The sequence below is a fragment of the Centroberyx affinis genome, unplaced genomic scaffold, assembly GCF_046629955.1.
Source record: "Centroberyx affinis isolate AG114_WGS23_722 - 3 ecotype Tasmania unplaced genomic scaffold, CSIRO-AGI_Caff_v1 ptg000392l_1, whole genome shotgun sequence".
Classification (NCBI taxonomy): domain Eukaryota; kingdom Metazoa; phylum Chordata; class Actinopteri; order Beryciformes; family Berycidae; genus Centroberyx; species Centroberyx affinis.
The window spans coordinates 962143-989101 of NW_027279060.1; the positions used below are offsets into that span (position 1 = coordinate 962143).

Consider the following 26959-nt stretch of genomic DNA (forward strand, 5'->3'; position numbering starts at 1 on the left):
TTTAAATGTTTTTGGTATGCCTTCTATTTTTTGCTCTCATTTTGGTCCCATAGTACCTCCACAGGACTTCTTCAACCTCAGCTGTCTCTAATTAACCTTAACTAAGGAATATAGTCTGTCTAGTCCAACCACATTTTACATGCTGACGAAGGCCTCTGTGGGCCAAAACAATGTTTTTAACTTTGTGGATTAAATAAATATATTGTTACATTGTGAGCAAGAGTGCTTCCTTTTCACTGGCATTATTCAACTTAGCTTTTGGTTGCACCTTGGTAGGAGTGCTGCCTTCAGTTTGTTGTTTGATCATATGTTAAATCCTATCCGCACCCCTCATATCCTTTTGTCTGTTCCAGGCGTGTACAGCAGACAGTCTCGAGCTTCATAGCTATGGGATGCTTTTGCGATGTGGAGACCGTTTCCGGGGGGTGGAGTATGTGTGCTGCCCAGGAAGGGGGAGTTCCAGCGGCAAGGGGGAGGCAGAGGGAGGAGAAGCTGTCCCTGCTCAGACACTCACATCTCAGACCAGCGGAAAACTCAATTCTGTGTAAGGCACTAAAACATTTAGCCTCAGCACATATAAATGTCATAGCATGATGGGTCGTTCATTTAATACGACGACGGCAATCAGATTAACGACTGACCCTCATGCCCCCTCGTTCCGCAGTGTCAAAGTGACGCCGCCCACTCCGAGCCCCTCTCCTGACGCAGACGTGGACGAGGCAGATATGGAAGAGGAGGATGATGAGGTGGTGGAGGAGGAGGAGGAGGAAGAGGAGGAGGAAGAGGTCGATGAGGAGGAGGAAGAGGAAGAGGAGGAGGGGGAGGAGGCAGGAGCCGTGAAAGAACCAGAGGAGTACGAATACCCCATCGACTCAGGTCCCTACCAGGCCTCTGACTATCTGGACTCCTTCTACTATGAGAAAAGCCAGCGCCGCAAGCCCAGCACCTCCCCACCTCTAACAAAGGGAGACAGCTGTGAGTGTCCCTCCCTCCTGCTCTTTAGGTTTGGTCTGTAAAGAGCTTTACCTTCAGTCAGTGAGCTCTGTGTCCTGTTTTCTAACGGTGGCTAACAGTGCAGTAAAGGGACAGAGTAAATGCTGACAGTATCACTCCCCCTTTCTTTCACTCTTCCTTTCTGGGGAATGAAGTGTAGTGCATCTCCTGCACTCTCTTTCACTCCATCGCCCTGTATTGTGAAGAGGAGGATTATGCTCTCTCTCTCTCTCTCTCTCCCCTCTCTCTCCTCCCTCTCTCTCACTCTCTCTAATTCAAATTCAAATATGCTTTACTGGCATGACAGAAAAAAAAACAACTATATTTCCAAAGCAGTACAGTATTTCAAATGGGGTGAGACTGCAACATTGACTAAAAATTTATAATGAATAAACAGTAATCTAATGCATATCAATCAATCATATCAACAATGGTATACTCAAAAGCAGTTCAGTAACTAGTTCAGTTCAATTTTGCAATTCAATTGAGTTCATAGCTGTCTTTCTCTTGCTGTCTCTCTGTGTCTCACACACACACACACACACACACACACACACCACATGCATGCATCTACACAGACATGCACATACATTTCTGTGTCTCAATATAGGAGTTACATATAGCTAGCTGTGCCTAGCCTGCCTTTGCTGCACTACTCATCTCCAGCTCGGTCTCCAATTTAATAACACTGACCACTGGCCTGCCATCTGGATCAATAGCCTGTTATCCACAGTCACGCTCAAGACCTGAGTGTCAGAGCGTACTGGTGCTTATCACAGACCCGCAGCTACCCCCAGGCCTCAGTAGGGTTCATGTTAGTGCTATAAATGGAGTAGTCGGTCACATTACACATCAACTTGAATAAGCCAAATCAAGGATGGTAAATCATGTAGCGTTAATAAAAAATATTACAAAACAATTAACCTACTTAGTCTACATGGAATTTTATGTCTGAGGTGATGTAAGGACTTATTGATTGATACTTAAAAGTGGTTGGGATATGGTTTGGGTGTGTGATGCTGTAGGTTGTTTTCCTTGAAAGTATTAAGTCCGACAGTAGAACTAAAAAATCTCTTGCTTGTTCCTCAGCCCACTTAGAAACCTTTGGCCAATGCTGTGCTTTTAATAAGAGGATAATAGCTGCCTGGCTCTTGCAGCCTGTGTGATGGTAATGACCTCTCTTTCTACCCCTCCCTTCTAGTGACTACACCTCGCCCCACAGATGGTGTTGATGTTTATTTTGAGATGCCAGGAGATGACAGTGAGCATGCCAACTTCCTGCGTGCCAAAACAGACCTGGAGGAGCGGAGAATGAAGCGCATCAATGAGGTGAATTTCTCAGGGCTGAGAACAGGCTAATACTTTGTTGGTTGGCAGGCAGGAGGTTTCAGACAGTCAATTCAATAATCTGGGATGAGATTTGCTGTTCCATTCCTCTTACTCCCCAAACTAATTCTCAGACTGACAGGGGCACAGTAGACCGCAGTGGCATGTAGATTGTTTACCTGCATTCAGGATGTCTGCAGAGTAGTGTAGCCAAAGATTCAACATATGCCTCAAAAAAGTGTGAAACTATGATCATGTATCGTACTGTGTGTCCATCCCTTAGATCATGAAGGAATGGGCAGAGGCAGACAACCAGTCAAAGAATCTGCCAAAGTCGGAGCGGCAGGCCCTCAACGAGGTAAGCTGAGATGTGCCATGGAAATCTGCTTTCAGGCCTTGATACAGTACTTAAAATACTCATGTGTACATTTAATAGTGATATAATTAGTCATCATTTGACTATAATCTCCAGTTTTCCCTTTTCCCTCTCTCCTCTCTCCTGCACCAGCACTTCCAGTCTGTGCTGCAGACGCTGGAGGAGCAGGTAGCAGGAGAAAGGCAGAGGCTGGTGGAGACTCATCTAGCCCGGGTGGAGGCCACACTCAACAACAACCGCCGCCTGGCCCTGGAGAGCTACCTGACCGCCGTACAGACTGAGCCCCCACAGGTGAAGTCGCTATGGAGTACAGAGAAAAGAATGCAGAAATACAACATTAAACCTGACCTCAATCGGAGATCTGCTTTAGATTCTTTTGCTGTGCAAGGGAGATGAGTTCTCGCTCTCTGGTATTCCCTGACTCTCCCTCCCTTCACTTCCAGCCAGAGCGTGTGCTACAGGCTCTGAAGCGATACATGGCTGCAGAGCAGAAGGACCGCAGACACACACTCCGACATTACCAGCATATTGAGGCTGTGGACCCCCAGAAGGCTGAGCAGATGAAATTCCAGGTGTGTGTGTGTGTGTGTGTGTGTGTGTGAGTGAATGTGTGTAAGAGAGACAAAGGTGGAAAGTAACAAAATACATTTACTCAAATAGGGTACAGTTTTGATGTACTTGCACTTTACTTGAGTATTTCCATTTTGTGAGACTTTACACTTTTACTCCACTACATTTCAGAGGGAAATATTGTACTCTTTACGCCACTACATTTATTTGACACTAGTTACTAGTTACTTTGCAGAATAAAGTTTTGCATGCAAAATCTACAATAAGCTCATAAAATATGATGCATAGTTAGAGTTTAAACTACACAGCAGTATATGGATTAGTTAGACCTAGCGCTACTTAGACCTATAACATTAAAATACTTCTTACAGGTTAATGCATCAATAATTTAACACTCTGAAAGGGACCATTCTACAGAATGAGTATTTTTACTTTTGATACTTAAGTACATTTTACTGCTAATACTTCTATACTTTTACTTAAGTAAAATTTTGAATGCGGGACTTTTATGTTTACTGGACTATTTGTCCATTATGGTGTTACTACTCAAACACTGTGCGCATACTGTAATGCTTTTGAGATTCTAAGCTAGCGCAAGCATACCACTAAACTTACAGTACGTAGCATGCTCACATTTTAGCATGTATACTAGATATACTGTATACTGGACTCACAGAGGTGAAGCAGCTACCAATCTTCTTGTCGTTACACTAAGATCAAAGCCAGGCTTCGCTGACTTGAAAAGCAGTTTTAGACAGATGAATCTATAAATAGAATATCTATCCAAAATTTCATTTTTTTCTCAGGAGAAGGAACTAATTCTCACTCTTCTGAGTGTGTGCACCAACTCGTTGTTCTTGCTCTGTTGGTCCTCTCTTGGTAATACGCCTAAACAGAATGGATGTTGTCTTATTTTGCAGGTGTACACTCATCTCCATGTGATTGAGGAGAGGATGAACCAGAGTCTGGCATTGCTGTATAAGGTCCCTGCCTTGGCTGAGGAGCTGCACAATGATATCCGTATGCTAAACTGCTGTTGCCTATCATTTGAACAGTTGTCAAAGTTGTGTTAGTTAAGTTTAATTCAAGTTTTTTAGATATGACTCACATTAAGGGCACTCATCAGCCCTTGTGACCTCTGGTTTTATTTCTGTGCCCCCCTCCCTGTAGAAGAGCTGGTGAAGGCAGAACGAGGAGACATCAGTGAGCTCATGACCACCTCCTTCTCTGAGACCCGCACTACCGAGGAACTTCTGCCGGCTGAGAGTGAGGAGGAAAAAGACGATGAAGAGGAGGAGGAGAGAGCCTTCCAGAATAGGCCCTACCCTCCCCGCATTGGTACATATCCACACACACACACACACACACACACACACACACACACACACACACACGTCCTACATCCTCAAGCCCATCCATATTGTGTAAGTGACTTTTAAAATCATAAAATGGTTCTCACAGGCTGTTATAGTTAATGTTTCTTCCTTCTCTCTGTTCTTTCCAAAGAGCCACAGCCTAATAAGAAAGGTGAGCTGGATATACAATACCATTAAAGCACGGAATTGCACAGTTTGCCATGTGATATGATGCTCTCTGAAATTATTAGTCTAAAACATTTTTGTCTGCTTTCTTACTGTTGGTTATAGCTAAACTTTGTTGCTTTTCTGTCTCTGTCCTAAGTGTCTGCAATAGATGAATATGATTATACCACATCTGAGAGAGGTCCTACTTATGAATATGAGGAAAAGGTAATGAAATGATTATTGGTCAATATAAATGGGTAGTGATATTTCAAACAGACCCCACCCCTACTTGTATATATGTTTAGAGATCGAAATAAAAACCTTTTTTATGTTGTCTTGTTTCTTTATCATAATATTTCCCCCTCTCTCTTTACACACACACCATCTTGTGCTCAGATCAACACCTCTGTGGAGCTAAAGCAGGTAGTCTACAAGTCTCCTGAGATCCAGAGAGATGAACTGGTAAGAGTCCTGTATAAATATCTCAGTTATTTTGAATGATAAGTATTGCTTGATGAAATGAACATGAATTGAAATGAAAATGATCAATTTTTCCTCCTTTTTTGAAAGTATCAATGCACATTTGTTTCTATCGACCTTCAGCAACCTGATGCTTTGGAGACGTTCAACCGTGGTGCCATGGTGGGGTTGCTGGTGGTGGCCGTGGCGATTGCCATGGTGATGGTAATCAGCCTGCTGCTGGTGCGCAGGAAGCCATACGGCACTATCAGTCATGGCATCGTAGAGGTACGACCCCAAGCAGGGGATTCATTTTACCTCATTTATCCCAAATGCAGTCTTAAGTCAAGAAGCTGTGGATGATTTTGTACTCAGGTTGGAACGGTGTATTTGCTGTCCATTAAAGGTCCAGCGCAATGAGATTTGCATTTCTCAATTTCATAGTATGATTTAACAAAGGACCTGTGAATGTAAAGTTACCCAAATTATTATAACTGTCAGCACTGTGGAAATTTGACTAACGCCCTTTGCAACTCCCTCTGGCTGTCAACAGAATCAGACAGGTTTGATAGGTTTTAATGAATGCTCCGATTGGTCGACAGTATGCATAGTTAATGAGGTGTACCATACTCTGTCAGACAATAGCCAGCCAGCTACTTACCAAACTAGCCAAATTCTGCGCCTCCTTTGTTGCTGGGTGCTGAAGTTCCGGCACTGGATATTTGTTCCTCAATGATAGAAACACTGGCCTGCAGTGAATGGCACAATCATAGGGAAGGTTAGGCTCTCACTCAGTCCTACAAGCTAATTGTGTCAGAAATCAACATCAAACTTTTCCTGATTGAGTTGAAATCATTGCACTGCATCTTTAACTCATTAAGTGGTCTATGTTTAGCGTGTAATAATCCCGGCCCCTCTGTGTCTCGCAGCAGGTCGACCCCATGCTGACCCCAGAGGAACGCCAGCTCAACAAAATGCAAAACCACGGCTATGAAAACCCCACTTACAAATTCTTTGAACAAATGAACTGAGGTGCTGGGCGTGGCCTACAGGTCATGCCCAACCACTTGTTTTGCCCCCCCGCCCCCCCTCGCCTCCCCTCGCCTCCCCTCCCTTCCTTAAGGTGGAGTCCTAGCCACACTCCCTATGATGGATTTATGATGTATTGTGACCATAAAGTAACTAAACAAATACGGGGTACATCCCAAACCCATTGTAAATGACCAACAACGACCTATCATCATTATCAGAGTGTGAACAATGAGATATGATACCAACTCACGTCACCTATTGTAATCCTTTACTCCTCTGGGTTAGAGTCAGAGGATTGCTCTTTCCATTACCAGTGCCACAGCATTTCGTAATCTTGGAGACATTCACTTGTCTATACTCACCTCATAGACAGGAATACCATCTCAGTGGCGTGAATTGACCCATTACTCCTCAATAGAAATTGACTCAATGTTAAACGGTGCATAATGCTTTATAGTACTTATTTTTCATTAGTATACTATTTGTTAAAATCGTACCACAGTCGGATATATGTCTCTGTGTAGATGAGTGTGAATGAAAACCTAGATGAATCATAGTATAATTCTCAATTTAAACCCCACTCAATGATAGCAGGTAAATTATTACCAAGGTAAATGTCACATTAACCATACCTCCATAAGCTAAAGTTCGACAATGACTCGAATATTGAGACATTACCATTAAGTAAGGATGTGTTTACTTTGAGTGTGTGAGGTATTTTAGTTTCGCCGACTTTAATTAAACACGCAAAAGGCCAAAAAGACCACACTAGTCCATACAGAACAATGTGCTGGTGATATAAAAAACATTGGGCTCATTATGTTTTTGACTTCTGAAGATCTGCTCTTAGATTATTCGGCAAAATGTACCAAATATACCATTCAACTAATTTAGTCAGTGAATGAGTTTATTTTCCTTGTATTGCTACCTAAAGAACTGTAAAACAAAATAATCAGAAGTCCATTATTTTAATGAAAGCATGACAACTCGGTGTATGATGCTGCTGTATTTATTTGTGTTGTTCCTGTTATTGCTTTTGAGAAGTTGGAAATGTCACCGTTCAAAGTGGACAGTGTAAATAACTTACGAAATACATACTACTAGATAGACATTTCTATGATTAATTTGCATTGATGTAATGGAATAATACATTAAAAAAAAATAGTACATGCTGTTATGAGAAGGAGAAACATTTTCCTAACATGGCTGATTGAAAACGGACTGTTGTAAAAACCAGCACAAGACAACGACACAGTATCTTCTGACTGAATGTATTTAAGGTAGATGTTGAGATTCCATCTTCTTTTCAGTAGTGCATCATTCCCCCTGTAGACCTCACAGGAGTAGTCAAGTTCAACATACCCAGTAGACAAACCACATGCCTGATGCCCCTCTCATCACTCCCTGTAGTAGCCAGATTATTTTCACATTTGGCGGATGTGTATATCCGAGCGGTGGAATTTAAAGCATAGGTGCGTTATATAGACCAGTTGAGTGCTGAGTGCAAAGAGAGGCTACAGCTATAGTAATGTGAAGTGTCCGTGTGTGTATCAAGTCATAAACACAGACCACACTCAGGCATGATTATAGTAAAACATACTGTATGTCTTTAAATCTATTGCTTCAGTATGCTGCCAATTTGACATCTTAGACTCAACAACATTGAATGTTAGTACTCTATTGGTGCTACATTTGAAGCTTACCTAGCGAGTTTCAGGAGCAGGACCACACCTCAACCGCGTCTCTTCCAGCATCCCTTAAATACCATCCTAACCCGCTCTTCCCCTTTCGCTCTCGTATTCTGCGCCCCTCCCCCCGCCCTATTCTTTCTTCCTGTTTTCCCTCTCCTTCCTCCCCCTTATAGGGTCCTGAGGGGGTCCGTCGTGGCCCGGGCGCTGCGGCGGGTTCCCTACGAAGCCTCCCGGCTACCGAAACTACGCTCATCATCGCCCCTCAATAAATCATTTAAATGCATCTTGTTGATGGTGTGGTCCTTGCTAGTGAATTAAGTTACTCTACTCATAGATAGCTTTTCACTGAATGACTCATTCTAGACAATGTAGTACCCTGTATATGTAGGTAAAAAAGGGATTGTCCCTTTTTACTGTCTGATTGTTAACTGCTTAGTGGGTCAGGTGGATTTCCTTCAGCCACCTGCTAATACTATCAAACCATCTTGGTTGAGGAAGGTCACATAGTGGGAAGTTGCTTTGTATTCATCAATCTTTAACTATAGGCCTAGTACAGATTGTCCATACCAAAACCAGTTAACGCTTAATGGTTTATTTGCTGTTCACTGGTGGAAGTTTGCTTCATATAATTGCATTTGTCCATTCAGAAGAGAGATGTCTTTCACTCATAAACTGTTTTTTTTTCTCTTTGTAAAAATTGCTTTGAAACAAACAAAAAGGAGTTTGACTGAGTTCTAATTCAAAATTTATCCTCTGTTGCTTTTGTTAGCCAGAATAATCGCAGGGTGCAGTTGCGTTATGACTGGTGAAGAGAAGACATAGCCCTTGTATAATTTGTACAGCTACGTTAGTGAATGAAAATGTTGTATGTTCACAGTTTAAGTCAGTTGATCTTGTAATGATACTACTGAAACCATAGATGAGAATAAGCTTGCCTATGTTCCCCTAACCACTGAAGGTTTCCTACCAGCATTTAGCAGACTTAGAATGGTGTATACTGTAGTTACTCAACTCACATTTGTACGTATGTCCTCTGTCAAATTCTAGACTTCTTTGTTGGTCTGTCCCCTTATTTCCCAATGAAATATAAACAATGTTATTGAGATTTTAATTGCTGCATTATTGCCTTTTACAATGCTGTGTTTTGGATGTAATTATTATGTATTTTTTATTTATATGTAATAATCAGTTGGATCAAGGGTCATGCTTTTCACCTGTAATGTAATTTTAGAAGCTTGTATAAGAATACATTGACACCTATAATAAGTTCAGAAATGTGAAATATAGAGAGGCGTACGGCCTATACCTAATTGACAAGGTGTGGCACTAAGCACAACTACAACCAAATTATTCCATTCATGTACAGGTTGCTTTAGGGAAGACATGTAACTAAATGTTAGCTATTGATACTGTCTGTCTGGTTTCAATTATATTGCATTGATTTTAGGGATGTTCATAGCATCGAGAGAGCTGTTCTTCATTTTCATTCAGGACTTGACCAAAGACATGCTCGAGAAAAGATCAGACAGATATTCTAATTTGGCAAATTGTCCTCTGTTGTGTAACTGTATTTGCAAGCAATCTGAGAAATTAAAAATCTGATCAAGCTAATTAATAGTGTAATAAAATAAATGACCCATAAAACACTGGATCTGTGCTTCTTCACTTCCACACCAAATGGGGCTATTCCTCATTCTATGAAGACTGACAAGTTCACATGTTCACAAGTTCACAAAAAAACAAATATATATTTCACAAACTAAGTATATCATTCAGTTCATGGAGGCAACCAAACAAAATTATGCAAGACACCCTGGAGATTGAAAACTGATGTTATTCAGCCTATGATGTAAAAGCCACAACCGAGTTGGGGAAACCTTGTGGTTCACCCACACAGGAAAAATTATTTATTTCTTTGAATTTCCTCAATTAGATTTCTTTGGAAATAGAAACCTAAAGTTACCACTAGAAGGCATACTTCTGTGCCGAATGTAAGTCAACATTAAAAGTGGTTGCCTAATGAAATGCCTAAAAAATCATGTGGGATTAATGCCCATATTGAGTTAAGTATTGAGGCTACATCGGCTGAAACTTTGAATTTAGATAAGAATTGCATCTAGTACTAAAGGAAATACTAAAGGTACAACCTGCCAAGTTAGGCAACATTCTTAGAAGTTCCCATGATCACAACCTCCAACCCATAATAACAAATTGTCTGTAATTGAGGATTAAGTGCCTTTGAGCATAATGTGATATCACAAATAATGATGTAGCTGTGGCAGTATCAGCACAATGAACCTCAAACACTAAATTTAAATTCACTCATTTTTAGTAAATTGTTTTTCTTTATATTTCATACAATGTTATCATGCTTAAGTAAATGATTGTATTAAATCCAGTCAGTGCTAAACTTTTTATTGTAGTAGGATTAATAAGCATTAGACCCTGGCTGAAACCAATTGATAAGAGGCAGTGACACAGTTCCCAAGCTCTAATTTACTTGACTAGTGTATGTAGGCTTCACACTTCCTTCACCCACAAATTACAGAGAACTCCGTCTCTGTCAAGCCCCAGCCCCCAGCCCTGCACAGGTTCACTTCTTCCAAACCACAACAGTGAGCCGTCCTCTATTGACGGGTAGTCCTGCTTACAGAGATTACTGTGAAAAGGCTCTGCGGCTGTACAGTGACAGTTTGCCATTGATGCCTCCAGCGCAGATCAGTCATCTTGGTAGTGGTTCCTCTGAAGTTCACTGCTTACACACCACTGCTGTGGTAATGTAACAGGATTCACATTCAACCAGGCTTTTATCACCTCAGTTGCATTCTCAGTGATCATTTTGTTTAGTTCGGTAACACTTTGATTCATTCAACAAAAACAACAATGTGAAACTCGCTAGTGTACAAAGCTCAAAACCAATTTGTATGTCAAGGCAGGTGGATCAAACATGTCAGATTAACATCATCGACATCATATAAGATGTGTGGGTGCCTACAGACCCACTATCACAGAATGTGTAAGGACAGCAGCTCTTCAAGCAAGCAACCCATTTACCTCACCTACACACACTCACAGTTAGACACCTCAGTGAGTCAGCGCTGATGCCGGGCAGGCAGGGTGTCTCTGATGGTGATCGCTCAACTGACAGTGAGGGGATAGCAGGTGCTGGGGAGTGTGGTGTGGGGGAATAGACAGTCTAGATATTACTGGTCGGTAAAGCCCTATGCACCAGCTCCTGCTGTCTCCTCCCCATATAAGAGAAGATGACATTTAAGTGGTGGGTATAATGCTAATTGCTCACAGAGGAATAGATGAGATCAGACTGTCCAGTGGTTTGAGCAGACGTCAACACTTCACACTCAAGTAAATATGGACACATACAAAGGCATATGCATAGTAGGCCCGCATGTCAGCATGCATGCACGCACGCACGCAACCACTTATACACTCACAGACACACACTCACATAAACTTAGTACAAGCATTGTCAAACACATGTAAAGTAATATACTGAAGACAGTTGGTGAAAAGGAATGCATCATATAGGTACTTATGGACTGCTAAAGGTCATCTGGAAAAATATAAGTCATTGTTTGCTCCTTATTTATCACCTTCTTGAGACTGCGATCACAGGAAAGGCAAGGAAACAGCTTGTGGTTAACACTACACATGTCTATGAGAAGCCTACATAGGTGACACAAGCATAAAGGAAAGCATCTAATTTAAAATTTTACATTTTAGGCATTTGGCTGATGCTCTTAACCAGAGTAGCTTACAATGGGTCCATCTAGTAGTATTTCCTAATAGATGTGTACTTTAAATGATCTTTAAATGATATCTAAATTCAGCCACACACTAAATTTAAAGACCTCTTTGGTTTGTCTGTGTATGAGCTCTAATAAATGCAACATAAAAGCTTTTTTTTTTTTGTTACAATAAAAATTTCATATAGTTTATATCTGTATCCCATTGTGCACAAAAACACGAAAAATGAAACATTCTATTGTGTCATTTTTCCATTATATATTTCACACATGAGAAATCTTCAACTGTGAAGTAGCCCAAAACTCCAAGTTTATAACTGAAAGACCTGGATTTTAAACAATGGATCTAAGGATTATGATTTGAATACATTTACAGTACCAACCAAGTTATGACTGGCACCATCGGATATTCAAATTAGTAGATTATCTCTTTTAATTCCATTTATTCATTAATTTGTTTCCACAAGTCTATGAAAAGGTTTGAATAGCCATACCACCTTACCAACAGCCCACCAACAGAAACATGTGCTTCCTATAAGGAATATGTTTGCTGAGGCCAATCAGTCACATTGTGCAGTTTACTTGGACAAAATGTGGACAAAATGTTACACTTTGTATCATATAATATTTAGATCATATATATGTAAGTGTCAAAATCTGGGGATATTCAAACAAGCATTCAAGAAGAGGATTGTTAGTTTGTTGGAAACTATTGGTCCATCAAGTTAACTGCTCCCATATTCACCAAGTCAGTGATGTTCAAGCCAATCACATGGAATAAATATCATAGTAACTTGACTGCAATTGGATCTACACATACTGCTAGAAATCTAGCCAGTAACTCTGGTAGTAGTGAGTGTCTGAAGATTGGCCTCATTAATATTCCATCACTCTCAACTAAAGCAATGCTGATGAATGACCTGATTAAGGAGCATAGTCTTGACATGATGGGTCTATGTGAAACACTCTCCGTCAAACTACGTTAGCTCAAACATAGTAATTTTGCATCATTTGAGGTCCTTGATTTGTGACTATAGTCATGCTAATATTTTATTTATCTGGCCTGTGGCATTGCTGTCTATCCTCCTACATGCCAGCCTTATCTGAGCATTACTTATTTTAATTGTAATGATAATCCTGGTGATACCTATTGCAACCACCAATGGGGACTTTGGTGTACCACAAGGCTTTGTTCTGGGCCCGCTATTCTCAATCTACATGCTACCTCTCTATGAAATCATCTGTAAATTTGGCATTTCCTTTCACTGCTACGCTGACGACACTCAACTCTCAAGTAAAGTTTGTAACTTTGTGAAGTTAGAGGTGTGCTTATCCTGGATGCCCCTAAATTTCCTGTTCCCTTAGGGACTGAGTGATTTCCCAGTGTCCTAGTATCAAACTACTGGCATTAGCCTACATTCTATCATACTCTCTCATGTGAGTCAAATATCAATGACGTTAAAGCTGCATTTTACGATCTTTTCAATATCATAAAAATCTGACCTAAATTAACAATGGCAGCGGTGGAAACCACAGGCAGCAGAGCTTTTTCTTACTGCACTCCTTTAATTTGGATTCCCTGCTGCAATTAGAGTGGTAAATTCTATTAATGTCTTTGAATTCAGTCTTAAAACCTATTTATTTTCACTATCATTTGGCCAGCCATATAGCTTTGCATAATTACTGGGAGTGATTCAATCTCTTCATAGAGTAAGGTTAGACTAGTTAGTTAGCACTAGTTCAGGTTCTTCTCAATGGGAATTTAGTTTGTGTGTCCTGTTCATTCATGTTTCATTGAAAATCAGGTAACTTTTACATAAATTGACTCATATCTTTGCTTTAACCAAACAATCGTAGTTATGCATGATCTGGAAACAGGAAGCATCTACAGTTTGATAAACAACACTGTAAAAATGAATACTGAATGCAGAGTTTTTAAATTTCTTTTAAACAAAACTTATTCCACTTGTATGCTAAATCAAAGCTAATTTAAAAAATGTAGTATAGTAGTATATACTGCTTGATTATTAATTAAATATTAAAGGCAAACAAAGGTATTAGACAATGTTAAAGTGTGTGTGGTCAAAGGTTTAGTTCATAAACAGGGGACTAGTAGTCACCCATCAAATTCTGCCATATTGACCTAAGCATTTGTGTAAGTGGTGATGCAGATACTGCTATTTCAGGTGTGCAGGTTTCATCTGAGGCCTAGCCCTACATATCAGCCCCACTGGCCTCTCGCCTGCTACGTTTCCTGTCACAGAGCAGTTTGTTTAAAGTGGTTTTGTCTCAGCACTGAACCTCTGCCTATTTATGCAGTGACCAGCAAGTAAGGCTGGAGGGGAGGAAGTAGTGTGGATCATTTACAGGTTTGCTGCATCTGTAGGGCATATGGACATAAATATGCCTCTAACCACTGGCCCCCCACCTCTCTCTCTCTCTCTCTCTCTCACACACACACACACACACACACACTCACACACACACACACACACACACACACACACACAGACACACACACATATGCATAGTTTGGTAATTTGGTCAAATAAAATCTGTATTTGTTTCAGAAAAGGCACTATTTAATTTTTAAACATGCAATATCAGTATATATCAATATACATATGCCTTGATATTTCATTTTCTTGATATATTTATTGTGAAGTGAAGAATAAAAAAAAATCAAAAATCATCTAAAAAGAAGTACTTAACTCAGGAGAAATGACAAATTCGCCAAGGTCATCATTGTATCTTTATACACTAGCCTTTCAGCACCATAACCAATGAGCCAATGAGGGAGAGATGAGTTGAAGAGGAGGGACTGACAAGACAGAAGAGGAAACCACCCTGTCCCTTACCTAAAACAGTACCCAGACAGAAATGTCACTTCACAACCATGATGCAAGTTAGCTCATCACTCTCCAGGGAGGATATTCACAAATCAACCGGTGAGTGTCTCATTCACACAGCTTGCACCTCTGCTTCTTAAGCCTTTGAGATTGTCAACCACAAGTATTTGTATTTTCTGTCACCTGCTGTAGAGGCAAGCTAGTTCTCCACTATTGATCTTGTGATGCTAGTGTTCTTGTGGCTTTTAGACCGGGCTTGTCATTTGCGACTCCAGTCCTTTAAATGTGAGCTGTGGCAAGACTCACTGTCAGTTCATGTGCTGTCAGAGGATGTGTAAATCTGACATTGCAAGGTTTTCCCCTCAGTAAGCAGTTGAGAGTATGTAGATAAGTGCTGTGACTGCAGCCAGCTTGAAGCGCGATCTGGTAATCATGTCACACTTGTTATAACAGCGGAAAGTTTGATAATTTCACAAGGCAGATCATGTTCCAGGTGAAAGGAAGGATGAGGATGAGGAGGATTTGTAAGGATGAAGGGTTGAGACAATGTGTGCAAACTGACAGTTTTTTTGGTCAAAAAATGTTTATTGATTTAAAGTAGAAACATAGAATAGAATAGAATAGAATAGAATAGATCATTATAATGATTTATAGCCCTGCAGCCTGAGGAGAGCACTATATGCATTTCTTCAGTGCAGACTTGAATGTAGGACTTCATACATCCCAGGAGCATCACATCAACGTGAATTGGAAAACAGTCACAATACTTCCAAGTAGTGTGAGAATCAGTTGAAATTGGACTGTATATATTGGCTCTCTAATAGTCATCCAAATGACAGCAAAATTTCTGAAATCCCTCTGGAAGGACAGCAAGTGAAAAGAGAATTTCCCCATGGGGATCAAAAAATTATCGTTAACATATTAAAGAATAACAGAAGTAAATGCCACAGGTTTCAAATTTTGTGCAAAAATCCCCCTGATTCATAAAACAAATTGCTGTTGATTTAAGTTGCTTTATTACTTATTCACCAAGAAACATATTGCCCTATCAAACCCCCAACTGATACTTAATACTAAAATTACTACTAGGAGTAGTTGTACTACTACTATTACTACTAATACTATTAATAATAATAATAATGATAATGATAACGGTAATAAGATACCCAAGCCATGACTAGATTACAATCTGCTTTTGATGTCCTTCAGGCATCTTTCATCAGTCTCAAACATGTTCTAAATGCTGAAAAGGTGTGTTTTCTCCTTATTTTTCGTTATTCCTCTTCCTGCTATCACTTAACACCTATCACCTACGCTTAATGGTACCAAAACTGAACTTGCACAGTCTTATAAATACCGGGGAATTTGGCTAGACAGCAGTTTGTCTTTCAAAACTCATGTGAAGCTGGTTCAGAAACTATGTTTCGACATAAAGCATATTTTTCTCTCTTGTACAATTGACTGTCATTAGTCATTTGATTATGGAGATATCCCGTATTCACATGCTGCCCATTCTAGCCTAAAACAACTTGATGCAGTTTATCATTGTGCCTTGCGTTTTATTATCTGAGACACATTTCACACTCATCGCTGTGAGTTGTATGAGAAAGTAGGAAGGACCCTGTTAACAATAACAAGAGAATTACATTCTATCATTTTCATCTATAAGGCTCTTCTCCTAAAACTTCCCTAGTACATCTCATCTCTCCTTGCTTTTAAAACCATTAACTACTGGACCAGATCTCAGGACTGGCTAACCTTAGATATTCTGCGTGCATATACTGAATTCGGAAAGACTGCTATCCAGTACTATGCGCCTTATAAATGAAACAAATTACAAAGGACTTTGAAACTAAACCGTCTTATCCCATTAGATGATTTAAAATTCTTAATTGACTTATTTAATTATGTTTGTGATTGTCTCTGATGATCTAAGTACGGTATGTTCACTGAAGGCTGACTCTGTAACGTGTGATTGGATTGTGTCTGGTCTCTCTTGAAAAATAGATCATGATCTCAATGAGACTACCTGAATAAATAAAGGTTCAATCAATTGTAGTCAATGTAAAATTTACATATTTTAAATCACAATCAATCACAATGACACCTGTACAGTATGTTGTTCCGCTTTCAAAGTGGGTTTCTAAGGGTTGATAAGGTGCTTGAACTGGATTTCTGACAAATGCACAGTTATGTCAAATCAGGTTTATTAATATAGCCCTTTATCACAAAAGCACACCTCAAAGGACTTTACAAAGAACAAGCCTACCTAAATCGAACAGTGGAATACAGTGTACAAACCAAATAAAACACAAGGAAACAAAGCAAAAGCTCAAGAAAATAACAACAATCTTCAAACAAAATAGCATGTTGGAAGATATAACAGGCCGCTGCCGACTTAACCTATCTATCCTAGCATAATCTACCCAGCAACACCAACCATAGACCCTCGGTGAAGGCAAGGAAAAACTTAAAAGAAAACCTTATAGGAAAAAATATGGAAGAAACCTTGAGCAGGCCCATTATGTGATGCATTCCATGTACTATAACAACTAGCACATTCACATTTTTTCAGATATCTAGGCTTCACTGAGTTAATATTTTCTTCTAAAAGCCTACAGAGCGTACTCCGCCGTTATCATTTCCATCCCGAAACAATAATTTGTGGAGATTATCAATGGGGAAAATTTGCTGTCAACGTGTCATTCCAAATCTGTTCGGATAAAAATTCTCATTTCAGTTTTTTATTAATATTTTATCAATAAACAAATATTTGTTTGTGGCAATTAAAGACCAATAGCTGTTTCCAAATATAAATTCAATTGTCTGAGTTACCTTGTTCCAGTAATGATAAACTAGGATAACCATTGTACAATCGCTTTCACTCTCACAGATACTTGCTGTACCATTTACATATAATACATAGCCTTGGATTTATGGGCCATGGTTCACTTTTATGTTGTCATCATGGTGTTCATAAATAATGTGAATTGAATTGCTCAAAAGACAATAACATAAATTTATGGGCTGTCCAATAAACTGACAAATACATTTGAGTTATATGCAATTTTTTTTTTTTCTGAATTCTTTGAATTATTAAAATACATATTTTCAAATATGATCTTGAATTATTACTAATTCAGTGCAAGATTTTCTATAATATGAATAGTAACTTGAAAAACTTTGAGACAGACAGAGAGAGAGAGCGATCATGCAAAAGTGCATTCATTTTTCACACAATTCCAGTAACAATGACGGCAAAATGTCATTACGCACATCTACTTTCCATTTCCAGTCACCATCAGAGGACAGAATGGGGTTGCAATTGTGCAAAAGAAACAACTCTAGTAATAGCTCATGGTATACTGCAATCAATAGGTAAACGCCGCTGCGCAGCCGACCACACACTGTACAATCGTAAAGGTTCATTAGACTTCAAACTGTGCAAAGATGACTGCTTCTCATGCATCCTGTAGTTTCAACATAGAGCAACAGCTAACCGTTTCTCTTTGTTTTCATCCTTGCAATCTGATTTTCAGATGTCACTTCCACATATGTCAGTGAAAAGCACTACGTATTCCACCCCCTGTGCACTGTTGCGTTTGCAGATGTTTATCTTAACCAAATTACGGTCTTATTGTTGTTGACGATCAGACAAACTTCACTCATGTTTACGCCACTCGTGTGTACAGTCATTAGTCATGGTTTCATATACTGTTAGGGCTTTGTGGCTTTAGAGTGTGTACGTGAGTGCTGAATATCAAAGCTTTCACAAAATTGAGTACATTTCCACATATCAACCAGACATTCAGACAAGATATCTGGGACAGCTGTGATTGATGACGGTATTTTTACAGAATTTAAAGACTTGCAAAAACAGAGCGAATGAGCTGCTATACAATGTAGGGGAATGCATGGTGGGGGGGGGGGGGATAGCCTTGAAACAAAAATCTATAGTTGCTTTAAAATGTGTTGCTAAAGCTATTTTGTAATCTAGTTGGAAATTAAAAATCACAGTTGGAGATACGATACCAACTCACCCTACATTGACATAATATAATCACTTTCATACCTCCTGCCCCCTCAACTCTCACCACAGTTGCTGCTTGAAAACATTTTGTCTGGCAAGGATGGAAAAAAGACCCACAGAGGGACACGTTATCCGTTAATCAAAAACCAATCCACCAAGTGATTTTCCTATTTACGATTCAGCATTTCTATCATTGTCAGTTTTTGCAAGATCATACCATACATGGAGCATAATCTGATGCGATCCGTCCTGAATGTTTTGTTGTTCTTTTGATCTCCTGTCCCCAGGCCTTCGTTAACTTCGCTGTAGACCTCAGAAATGATCCGAATAAACAACACCCAATACTTCCACTTCCTGCAGCATGCAGACGCTCTACGTCGCTCAGGCTCACTCTGTGACGCCATCATCTCAGTAGAGAGTGAGACTTTCAGGGCCCATCGGCTAGTGCTGGCCTGTGCTAGCAGGAGACTGGCACAGCAGCTCGCCCAGGGAGACGCAGACAGCCCGGTCCACTGCACTCTGGAGCTTTTCTCCCCCCACACCTTCCAGCAGGTATTGGACTTCACCTACACCCAGACCCTGGAGGTGCCTGTGGATGACCTGCACCTGCTGCTGAGGGCCGCACAGCTGTTGGAGATGCAGCCTCTGGAGGACCAATGTCGGAAGCAGCTGGACACCCTAGACTACAGAGCGAAAGAAGAGGAGGAAACAAGAGAAATTACAGAGCTAAAAGAAACAATAGAGGCCACAGATGGGATGGATCAGAAGCACAGAGGAAGTCCAGTAACAGAGGTGAAGCTCCAAGGGAATTCCTCTCCAGCGGAGGAGGTGGACAACAGCCTTGTCACAGAAAATCTTCTTCCCTCTGATCCTGTCAAAGGCCCCACCAGCCCGCCGTCGCCAAGAAAGAAACCGAGAATGTCATCCATGTCAGCAACACCCTACAACAGAGACAGTGTTATTACCCGGCCTGCCACCAGCCATTCCTCTTTCTCTTCTCCTTGGGCTTTCCCTAAGAACATGTGGCACCCTGTGAACGCCCTGAAGCGGATGGCAGAGAACTACTCAACCTTAATCGCAGCTCACCCCCTCCAACCCTCTCCACAAGCAGTAGCATACCCGTTCCCCTTCTCTACTCCTCACATGTTCCCCCTGCTAGCCTCCTCTTTTCCCTCCCAAGTTCACAGCTCTGTAATGGGCTACTCGGGTGTCCATCACCCTTATACGCAAAACCTTTACGCTGGATCTCCAGGGATGGTGGACATAGTGAAGCAAGGCGTGCTAAAAAGAAAAAATCCCAGCCATAAAGCATTCATTGGGACCACTGAAACCAGTGAATCAAGGTAAATCAACACTCTGACATCATTCTGGAAATTTCAGTTTTTACTTTAAATCATTGTCTCCCTATTTTCCTTTCACAAAGTAATTCAGAATCCCCTAATTTGCTCAGTTGTTCCCTTGCGACAGCTACACAGTACCTGACTCACTGGTGATTGGGTAGATGTGCGTGATTGAGCCTCCTGCGCTTTCCAGCGAGAAGAGTTTCCCCTGTTAACCCTTCCCTGCCAGTCCTAGACATTCAAAGACTCTCTTTTACACATCATCGTCATTGTTAGGTTTTTTGTTTTGTTTTGTTTTTTTAAACAGTTTTTTTAATTAAACACAGTACAAGAGGGCAAAAGACCTTGTAGATTTAATTTTCCAAAAATTCCAAATGAAAGTTTTAGCACTCTAAATTTTGGAAGTATCACAATGATTCAGTGTCTGGGGAATTATTCAAGTACAGTGACAAGATTGACAGTGACTAGACACCCATGCGTAACGGTCATGTTCCTCTATGTTGAATTCTCTTTTTACCATAATTGTACTGTACAAAACATTAAGAAAATACTTGTACCACTGTACAGTGGCCCACTCTCCTTTAAAGTTGACTTAAATGACTTCATGTGAGTAGCTTACAATTACAACAACACTGTAATGGTAGTTATGATTATGCGTATGCCTCCTTTTTTCAAGTCTAGGCAAATATTGTACAGTCTACCACGCAGTATAACTAACAGTATGTAAAGGGGAGCCCCCTAAGTTTCTCCCCTCCCTTGCACACTTCAAGGTTTTCCACCCACTGATATAGCCTGTTTCACTGTTTAGACTGGCAGGTCTCTGCAACGCATATGAAAGGGTTTACAAAGTTCATGTGTCAGTTTGGAAAATAAATATTAATTCATCAGTGTCACTTCAATATCCTGTTCCTTCCTCTCCAACATTATGTGAAAGTTAAATGAGCTTTTACGCTGAGCGAATGCTATAAACATCTTGTGGCTGAGGATGGAGAGGAAGGAAAGGGTGTTTAAGGATGTAATCTATGATGCCGTGATATGGACTGCAAACTGACTTGAGTATGCTGCATCTGATACTAAACCTAACACTAACCCTAAAACACAAAAAAACACAACTTCTCCTCTCTCTGCATTTCTTCACTGATGCACCTCTTTGCAAGCTGAGTAAAAGCAGCTCCTACATTGTTGTTTTCGGTATAATTTGTCCCTTTGTCACAACACTTGCCTCAGAAAATCTCTTTGCCACAGATACCCTGAGGCGTATAAAGCCCGAGCAGAGAGAGTTAAAGACTGCCAGCACTGCAGTGCAAGTCTCCTTGGTAATCCATTGCAGGAGTCAACCTCAACATCATCAGGTAACAATTTGATTATGTCAAACCTGAACAGAAAACAGAGCTCACTGTGTTTACTTGGTCACAATGCATTGGACATACTGCGCAACGAGATGAACTGAGGGAAAAAAATCTATGTCGGAAAAAGTCAATAACAGCGTTTAGCCCATGCAGGACCTGTTAATTTCGAGTGATAGTAAGATTTCTTGTGGAGCATGACCTCTAACCTCTGCAGGTTCCAGCTACGTAATGGAAAGTGATAAAGAGAGTTGTGGTTTTGAGAGCATGGTGCAGCAGGAGCAGTACTGTGGTTACTAGATACAGCAAACAGTACAGTATGTTCTGCAATGCAACAGTGGTTTGTCCTCTTCAAAAAGAAAAAAAATTTATATATGGTAAAAATGAGTACTTTTGGGGATTTTACTGTGTGTGTGTGTGTGTGTGTGTGTGTGTGTGTGTGTGTGTGTGTGTGTGTGTGTGTGTGTGTGTGTGTGTGTGTGTGTGCGCGCGCGCACACACACACACACACACATCTGATGGGGTTCACAGTGTACAGTCAAACTGATAAACATTTCTTATCTGATGTTTAATTATCTGTACTCAATGGAACATTATGTTCATGCTGCTGGAGGTTGTAAAGCAAAGTGGAGGTAACACTTTGCTTTACAATTGCCTTACTGCAGTGCATTAACCAGTGTATTAACTTATGAAGTTATTTAAGTTTACAGTTATGAAGGGATGAAGTTATGAAGTTTTGTAAGTATACAATAATGCTCAAGTAGTTATTGAAAATCTCTCATACATTATCTACTTAAAACACTGTAACACAATGTGGACAAAAAGTGCATAAATGTAATGTATTGCAATACGTACTTACAAAAAACTACTTTACTTTTGTAAAGGTTAACATAAAGGTTAATGTGCTGGAAAAAGGCCACTGAAAATTAAAGCCAAGGTCAGATTTTAGGTCTAATGAAGTGAGAGAAGGAGAGAAATATTGGACAGGAAACCTGCTAATGACAACAGGCCTTAGTAAGATGTGTTTAGAGTGGTGACTGTTCTATTGTTGTGGTTTAGTCTCTCAATTTCCCCTACTACATCCACCCCCTTATACTTCAGCATCCTGTCTATACTATGGGGCCCACGTTTTCACTTGAGTGAACCAAAAAAAAATGTGAGGTGCTGAAAGGCTACAGAGTTACTAACTAAACCTCAAAATTGCACTTTTGTAATTTGAAAAGAATCACTATCACATACATTCGGGAAGTGGGGGGAGGGGGGACTACCTGTTCAGAGTAACAGGAAAATAGGCTTGCAACAGGATGCTCACCAGAAATAGACTTGCACCTCTGAATGGTGACTTCAATATACTGTATTCCACCAATATATGGTTGTAAAGTTCATGCAATAAGTGGTAGCTCCTCTGACTTTGGGTATCACGTTGATACAAACAGCTAAGTGAATATAATCCTACGTGTGACCACAATCTGGTATTGTATCAGGCTTTGACTTACTGTGTCGCAATCTCTCCTGCAAGTAGCAGGTCATCTCAGTGGCCTGTAGATCTCAGGGTTTTCTATATGTGAAGGAAAATGGAAATGCACTCTTAATCTGATACCAGATATTTAAACCAGGTGTGCATTGACTTTCCAGCGGTTATGCCTCTCTTTCAAGTTTGCATACACAACCCTGAACGCATGCACTCACGTTTATGTTCAAAAGAAGCATACATATTTATCCACAATGTCTTAAATTACATAACATTTAAAATTTTATGTATCCAGAGCAACATGCAAGTGAGCAGGTAGGGGTGCAGCGAGGACAGGACACGAGGACAGGACACGTCTGCTGGTGGACGCACTTGGCTGTTGCAGGGATTGAACCTCATTCTGTCAGCACAACATTAACACCCCCACCTGTTTCCTCTCTCTTGTTCTCTGCTTAGGTGAGGCCTGCATTGGGTGCAGGGTTTGTGGAAGAGGAGATGGGGTGCAGCATATGCTACGATCCCATCGACAAGAACACAGTGTGGAAAAGCCCTACCAATGCCAACACTGCCCCAAGAGGTTTAGTCTGAAACATCAGCTGGACACACACCATCGAGTTCACACTGGTAGGTAAACTGTCTATGCCACTCTAAAAAAGCAAAGGTATTGTTGATAGAGAAGTAAACTGTACACTCACTGAGCACTTTATTAGGAACACCTGTACACCTGCTTATTCATGCTAATTATCCATTCAGCCAATCATGTGGCAGCAGTGCAATGCATAAGATCATGCAGATACAGGTCAGCAGCTTCAGTTCATGTTAGACATGTCAGACATCAGAATGGGGAAAAAATGTGATCTCAGTGACTTTGACTGTGGCATGGTTGTTGGTGCCAGACGGGCTGGTTTGAGTATTTCTGAAACTGCTGATCTCCTGGGATTTTCATGCACAACAGTCTCTAGAGTTTACACAGAATGGTGCGAAAAACCAAAAACATCCAGTGAGCGGCAGTTCTGCGGACGGAAGCGCCTTGCTGATGAGAGCGGTCAGAGGAGAATGGCCAGACTTTTTTTTTTTTTTTAGGCATTTTATGCTTTATTAGACAGAGATAGTGTGAGAGAGAGACAGGAAGGCATGGGAGAGAGAGAGGGGAGGATATGCAGCAAATGACTGCGGGTCGGACTCGAACCCGGGTCGCTGCTTTCTGGTTGGAGCTCACAGAAAGGCTTCAGTAACTCAGATAACCTCTTTACAAATGTGGTGAGCAGAAAAGCATCTCAGAATGCAACACATCGATCCTTGAGGCGGATGTCACTTTGGTAGCCGGTTGACACTGAGCTGAAAGCTGATACCTACCCAGTAGTAGTAAGGTGTTCCTAATAAAGTGCTCGGTGAGTGTATATCATAATAGCGAAATTGCATTTATGGATCTAACTTTTTGTGATACTAAATGTAATCCCCAGTCATGACCTTTGACCTTTGACATAGGGCAGTATTTGCAACTATGTATCTGTGAGTAGTAGTGTGTTTGAATGAGTGCACATACTAGCATCTAAGACTATACCTCCCCACCATGATGCCTATTAGCCTTTTTATTATTATTTTGTATTGAGGAACCTTTGGGCACAGAATACATAGAGTTAAGTACCAATCAACAATAGAATTCCAATGTTCCATAATTTGTAATTTCATACAAAACAAAAACAGAAAACCAAAAAAAAACTATAGATAGATAGATAGATAGATAGATAGATAGATTTGGTAATTTCCTATGATTTACACAGCGCCCCACATACACAACAAAGTAATACAGAGTAATATCATCTAGTAAAAATCCTTTCGCTGCCCTGAACTCTACATATCTAAATGTCCAGTTACAAAGAATGCACTTCTTAGCCAAAACAAGTTTGAAAAAGCGTGAGATTAGAGGGGCTCATGGATAGATTCCTTTCTAGGAGACTGAGCAGGAATATACATGTATTCTTTCAAGCTTTGACAGAATGCTATTCAACTCTTAAGAGATCAGTGACCAAAATTTGCAAATGCTAGGACACTGCCAGAAGCAAGGGAATATAACCATTTCCATGCCTATAGTCTTACTTCAATCCAACATGTATGAGAGCCTCTCTTCTCCCTCCCTTGTCTCCTGCTGCCCCTTCCCTCTCCTCCAAGGGGAAAAGCCTTTTGAGTGTCGCCTGTGTGGTCAGCGCTCACGGGACTACTCAGCCATGATCAAGCACCTGCGGACTCACGGCGGGGCGTCGCCCTACCGGTGCACGGTCTGCCTGGAGTCCTGCAGCAGCCTGGTCGCCATGCAGAGGCACGTGAAGAGCCACGCGGTCCAGGACTTCCCCCCGGACTGGAGCATCAGCAGCACCTACCTGTACACCTCACACATCTGAACCAAGCCTCACACCTTGCAACCAAGCACTGAGGCCTCTGTCTACCCCAAACATCTCAAAGGCATAAAATAATTGAGACTGAGACTGCAGTTTATTTAAATTCACAGCTATTAGGCTATTTGATTAGGCTGATTCTCAGTGACATGTCAGAAAAACAAACATGAGCGTTTAGCAGGTTAATTGGATTTATTTACCACTTCACAAGGTTGTGTAAGTGCATTAAAATCACAGCAACATCTCGTCCCCCACGAATGATGCAGGCACCCCTTGGACCAATCAGCTATCAAGACGCATCATCCCCCTATGTTTCATCAAAATTTTTATCATCTGAGGGGTTGAAATGGGAATAATAAAGATTTAGAGGTTATGTAAGAGTGAATTACGACTGAAAGCAGTCCGGCATTGTTCTTAATATCAGTATTTAACTTCTGAGGAATTCTTAATGTTCTTACTTAATCCCATGGGATTCTCTACATTGTCAGGTATTGGTGCCAGGCACCCCAGCACCCATTCACTTTCCACTTGTGCTTTACACACTGGACCACTCACTGGCTGTAGTTCACAGGCCTGGCAATACTGTTACAGATCTGTCACAAAAATAAAGGAAAAGTGGAATATAGATATTTTCCACACGGGTAACTAACTATACACAAAAGCAGAGCAGTGCATAAACCATACTTGTTCATACAGTATTCCAGTCACATAAATCTGAAATGAACGATGATTGAAGAGCTTTTGGTCTTCATGGTCACATCATTGTGTGAAATTATCCCAGCAGTCCTCATATGTATGCAACAAAGTGTACTTTGAGTCTTGATGCACATTACCTCCACTAGAGGGAGCCTCAGGCCTGTCTCACAAGAAACTAGTGTGTTAACTTGTACAGTAGCATTACTTTTTTGAGTTAAGATGTATGGCAGTTAAGATAAATAAGATGCATGTGGCAGAAAATAAATGAATGTTCAGCCTACACAAGGGACCTGTCGTTTAGTAGGCTTTATTGGATCAACATACCTTGTTTTAGACTACTAATGTGTCAAATAATCTTGAATAAACAAGCTTGTACACAACACCTTTGCAATGCTTTGTGACTTGCCCAGATAATACTGGTTAGATAATTAAGAATTTGTATAAATATATTGCATTGTTTCCAATTTTGGCTGATTTTGAGTATTTTTTTTTTCTATAGTTCAATGTTAAACACATTGCAACATGTACATCTTTGGAAAAAAAGTTGTTTTTTTCCCCCATCACTTTTCACTGTCAACCTTTTGTTTTCTGCCATCAGCACCAGTAGGCTACAGCAACAATTTGCAACACTTTACTTGTGCTTCTCATGCATGAAGGAAGAAAGTCAGACATTCACTAGAGGTTTTTCCAAAGATGTTACAATTTCCACTTTCTTAAATATCAGCCAACGTCTCCTAGTTCTATACCTGGTGTTACCTAAGAAACATTAAACATTAACTCTGGGGAATTCTTTAAGTGTATTCCCGTATGATCGCTTCTGGGATAAGAGCCATTAATTATATTAAAATATCAGGATTGTGTGTGTGTGTGTGTGTGTGTGTGTGTGTGTGTGTGTGTGTGTGTGTGTGTGTGTGTGGAGGGGGTCATGTGCTGATGTGTTTTGAGGGCGTATGTGGTATGTGCTGATCTATATGAAAAGTCCCATTTTTTCATGCAGATTTGACAGAATTGTCTGACAAGCATTCCCTATCCCATGTGTTATTGCACTTGCACAACACCAAACCAAAATGCTGATCTGTGTGTGTGTGTGTGTGTGT

The 26959-nt window shown here is 40.6% G+C and overlaps 2 protein-coding genes across 5 annotated transcripts in view; both read left to right on the forward strand.

Moving 5' to 3' along the window:
* Positions 1-9603, forward strand: part of aplp1 (amyloid beta (A4) precursor-like protein 1) — a 33285-nt gene extending 23682 nt beyond the window's left edge. The window contains exons 5-18 of one of the 4 annotated variants that reach the window (XM_071516047.1): positions 354-544; positions 665-746; positions 795-975; positions 2195-2322; positions 2603-2677; positions 2828-2986; positions 3139-3267; positions 4186-4285; positions 4436-4603; positions 4772-4792; positions 4946-5013; positions 5185-5250; positions 5392-5535; positions 6177-9603. In XM_071516047.1, coding sequence (XP_071372148.1) covers positions 354-544; positions 665-746; positions 795-975; positions 2195-2322; positions 2603-2677; positions 2828-2986; positions 3139-3267; positions 4186-4285; positions 4436-4603; positions 4772-4792; positions 4946-5013; positions 5185-5250; positions 5392-5535; positions 6177-6278 — 1614 coding nt within the window. In that variant the 3' untranslated portion in view covers positions 6279-9603. Of the gene's footprint in view, positions 1-353; positions 545-664; positions 976-2194; positions 2323-2602; positions 2678-2827; positions 2987-3138; positions 3268-4185; positions 4286-4435; positions 4604-4771; positions 4793-4945; positions 5014-5184; positions 5251-5391; positions 5536-6176 lie in introns of all 4 variants that reach the window. The other 3 variants (XM_071516044.1, XM_071516045.1, XM_071516046.1) reach the window with 3 other exon arrangements.
* Positions 9604-14610: 5007 nt separating this feature from the next.
* zbtb32 (zinc finger and BTB domain containing 32) lies at positions 14611-26236 on the forward strand. The gene is made up of 5 exons (XM_071516113.1): positions 14611-14682; positions 18901-19956; positions 21199-21305; positions 23227-23394; positions 24943-26236. The coding sequence occupies exons 2-5, from the start codon at positions 18932-18934 to the stop codon at positions 25170-25172; spliced, it is 1530 nt and encodes a 509-aa protein (XP_071372214.1). The 5' UTR covers positions 14611-14682; positions 18901-18931; the 3' UTR covers positions 25173-26236.
* The last annotated feature ends 723 nt before the right edge of the window (positions 26237-26959 follow it).

Coding starts and splice junctions, on each gene's coding strand:
- zbtb32 (XM_071516113.1), top strand. CDS start 18,932: ATGATCCGAATAAACAACACCCAATACTTCCACTTCCTGCAGCATGCA. Junction 19,957..21,198: donor ACTGAAACCAGTGAATCAAG/GTAAATCAACAC, acceptor TCTTTGCCACAG/ATACCCTGAGGCGTATAAAG. Junction 21,306..23,226: donor GTCAACCTCAACATCATCAG/GTAACAATTTGA, acceptor TTCTCTGCTTAG/GTGAGGCCTGCATTGGGTGC.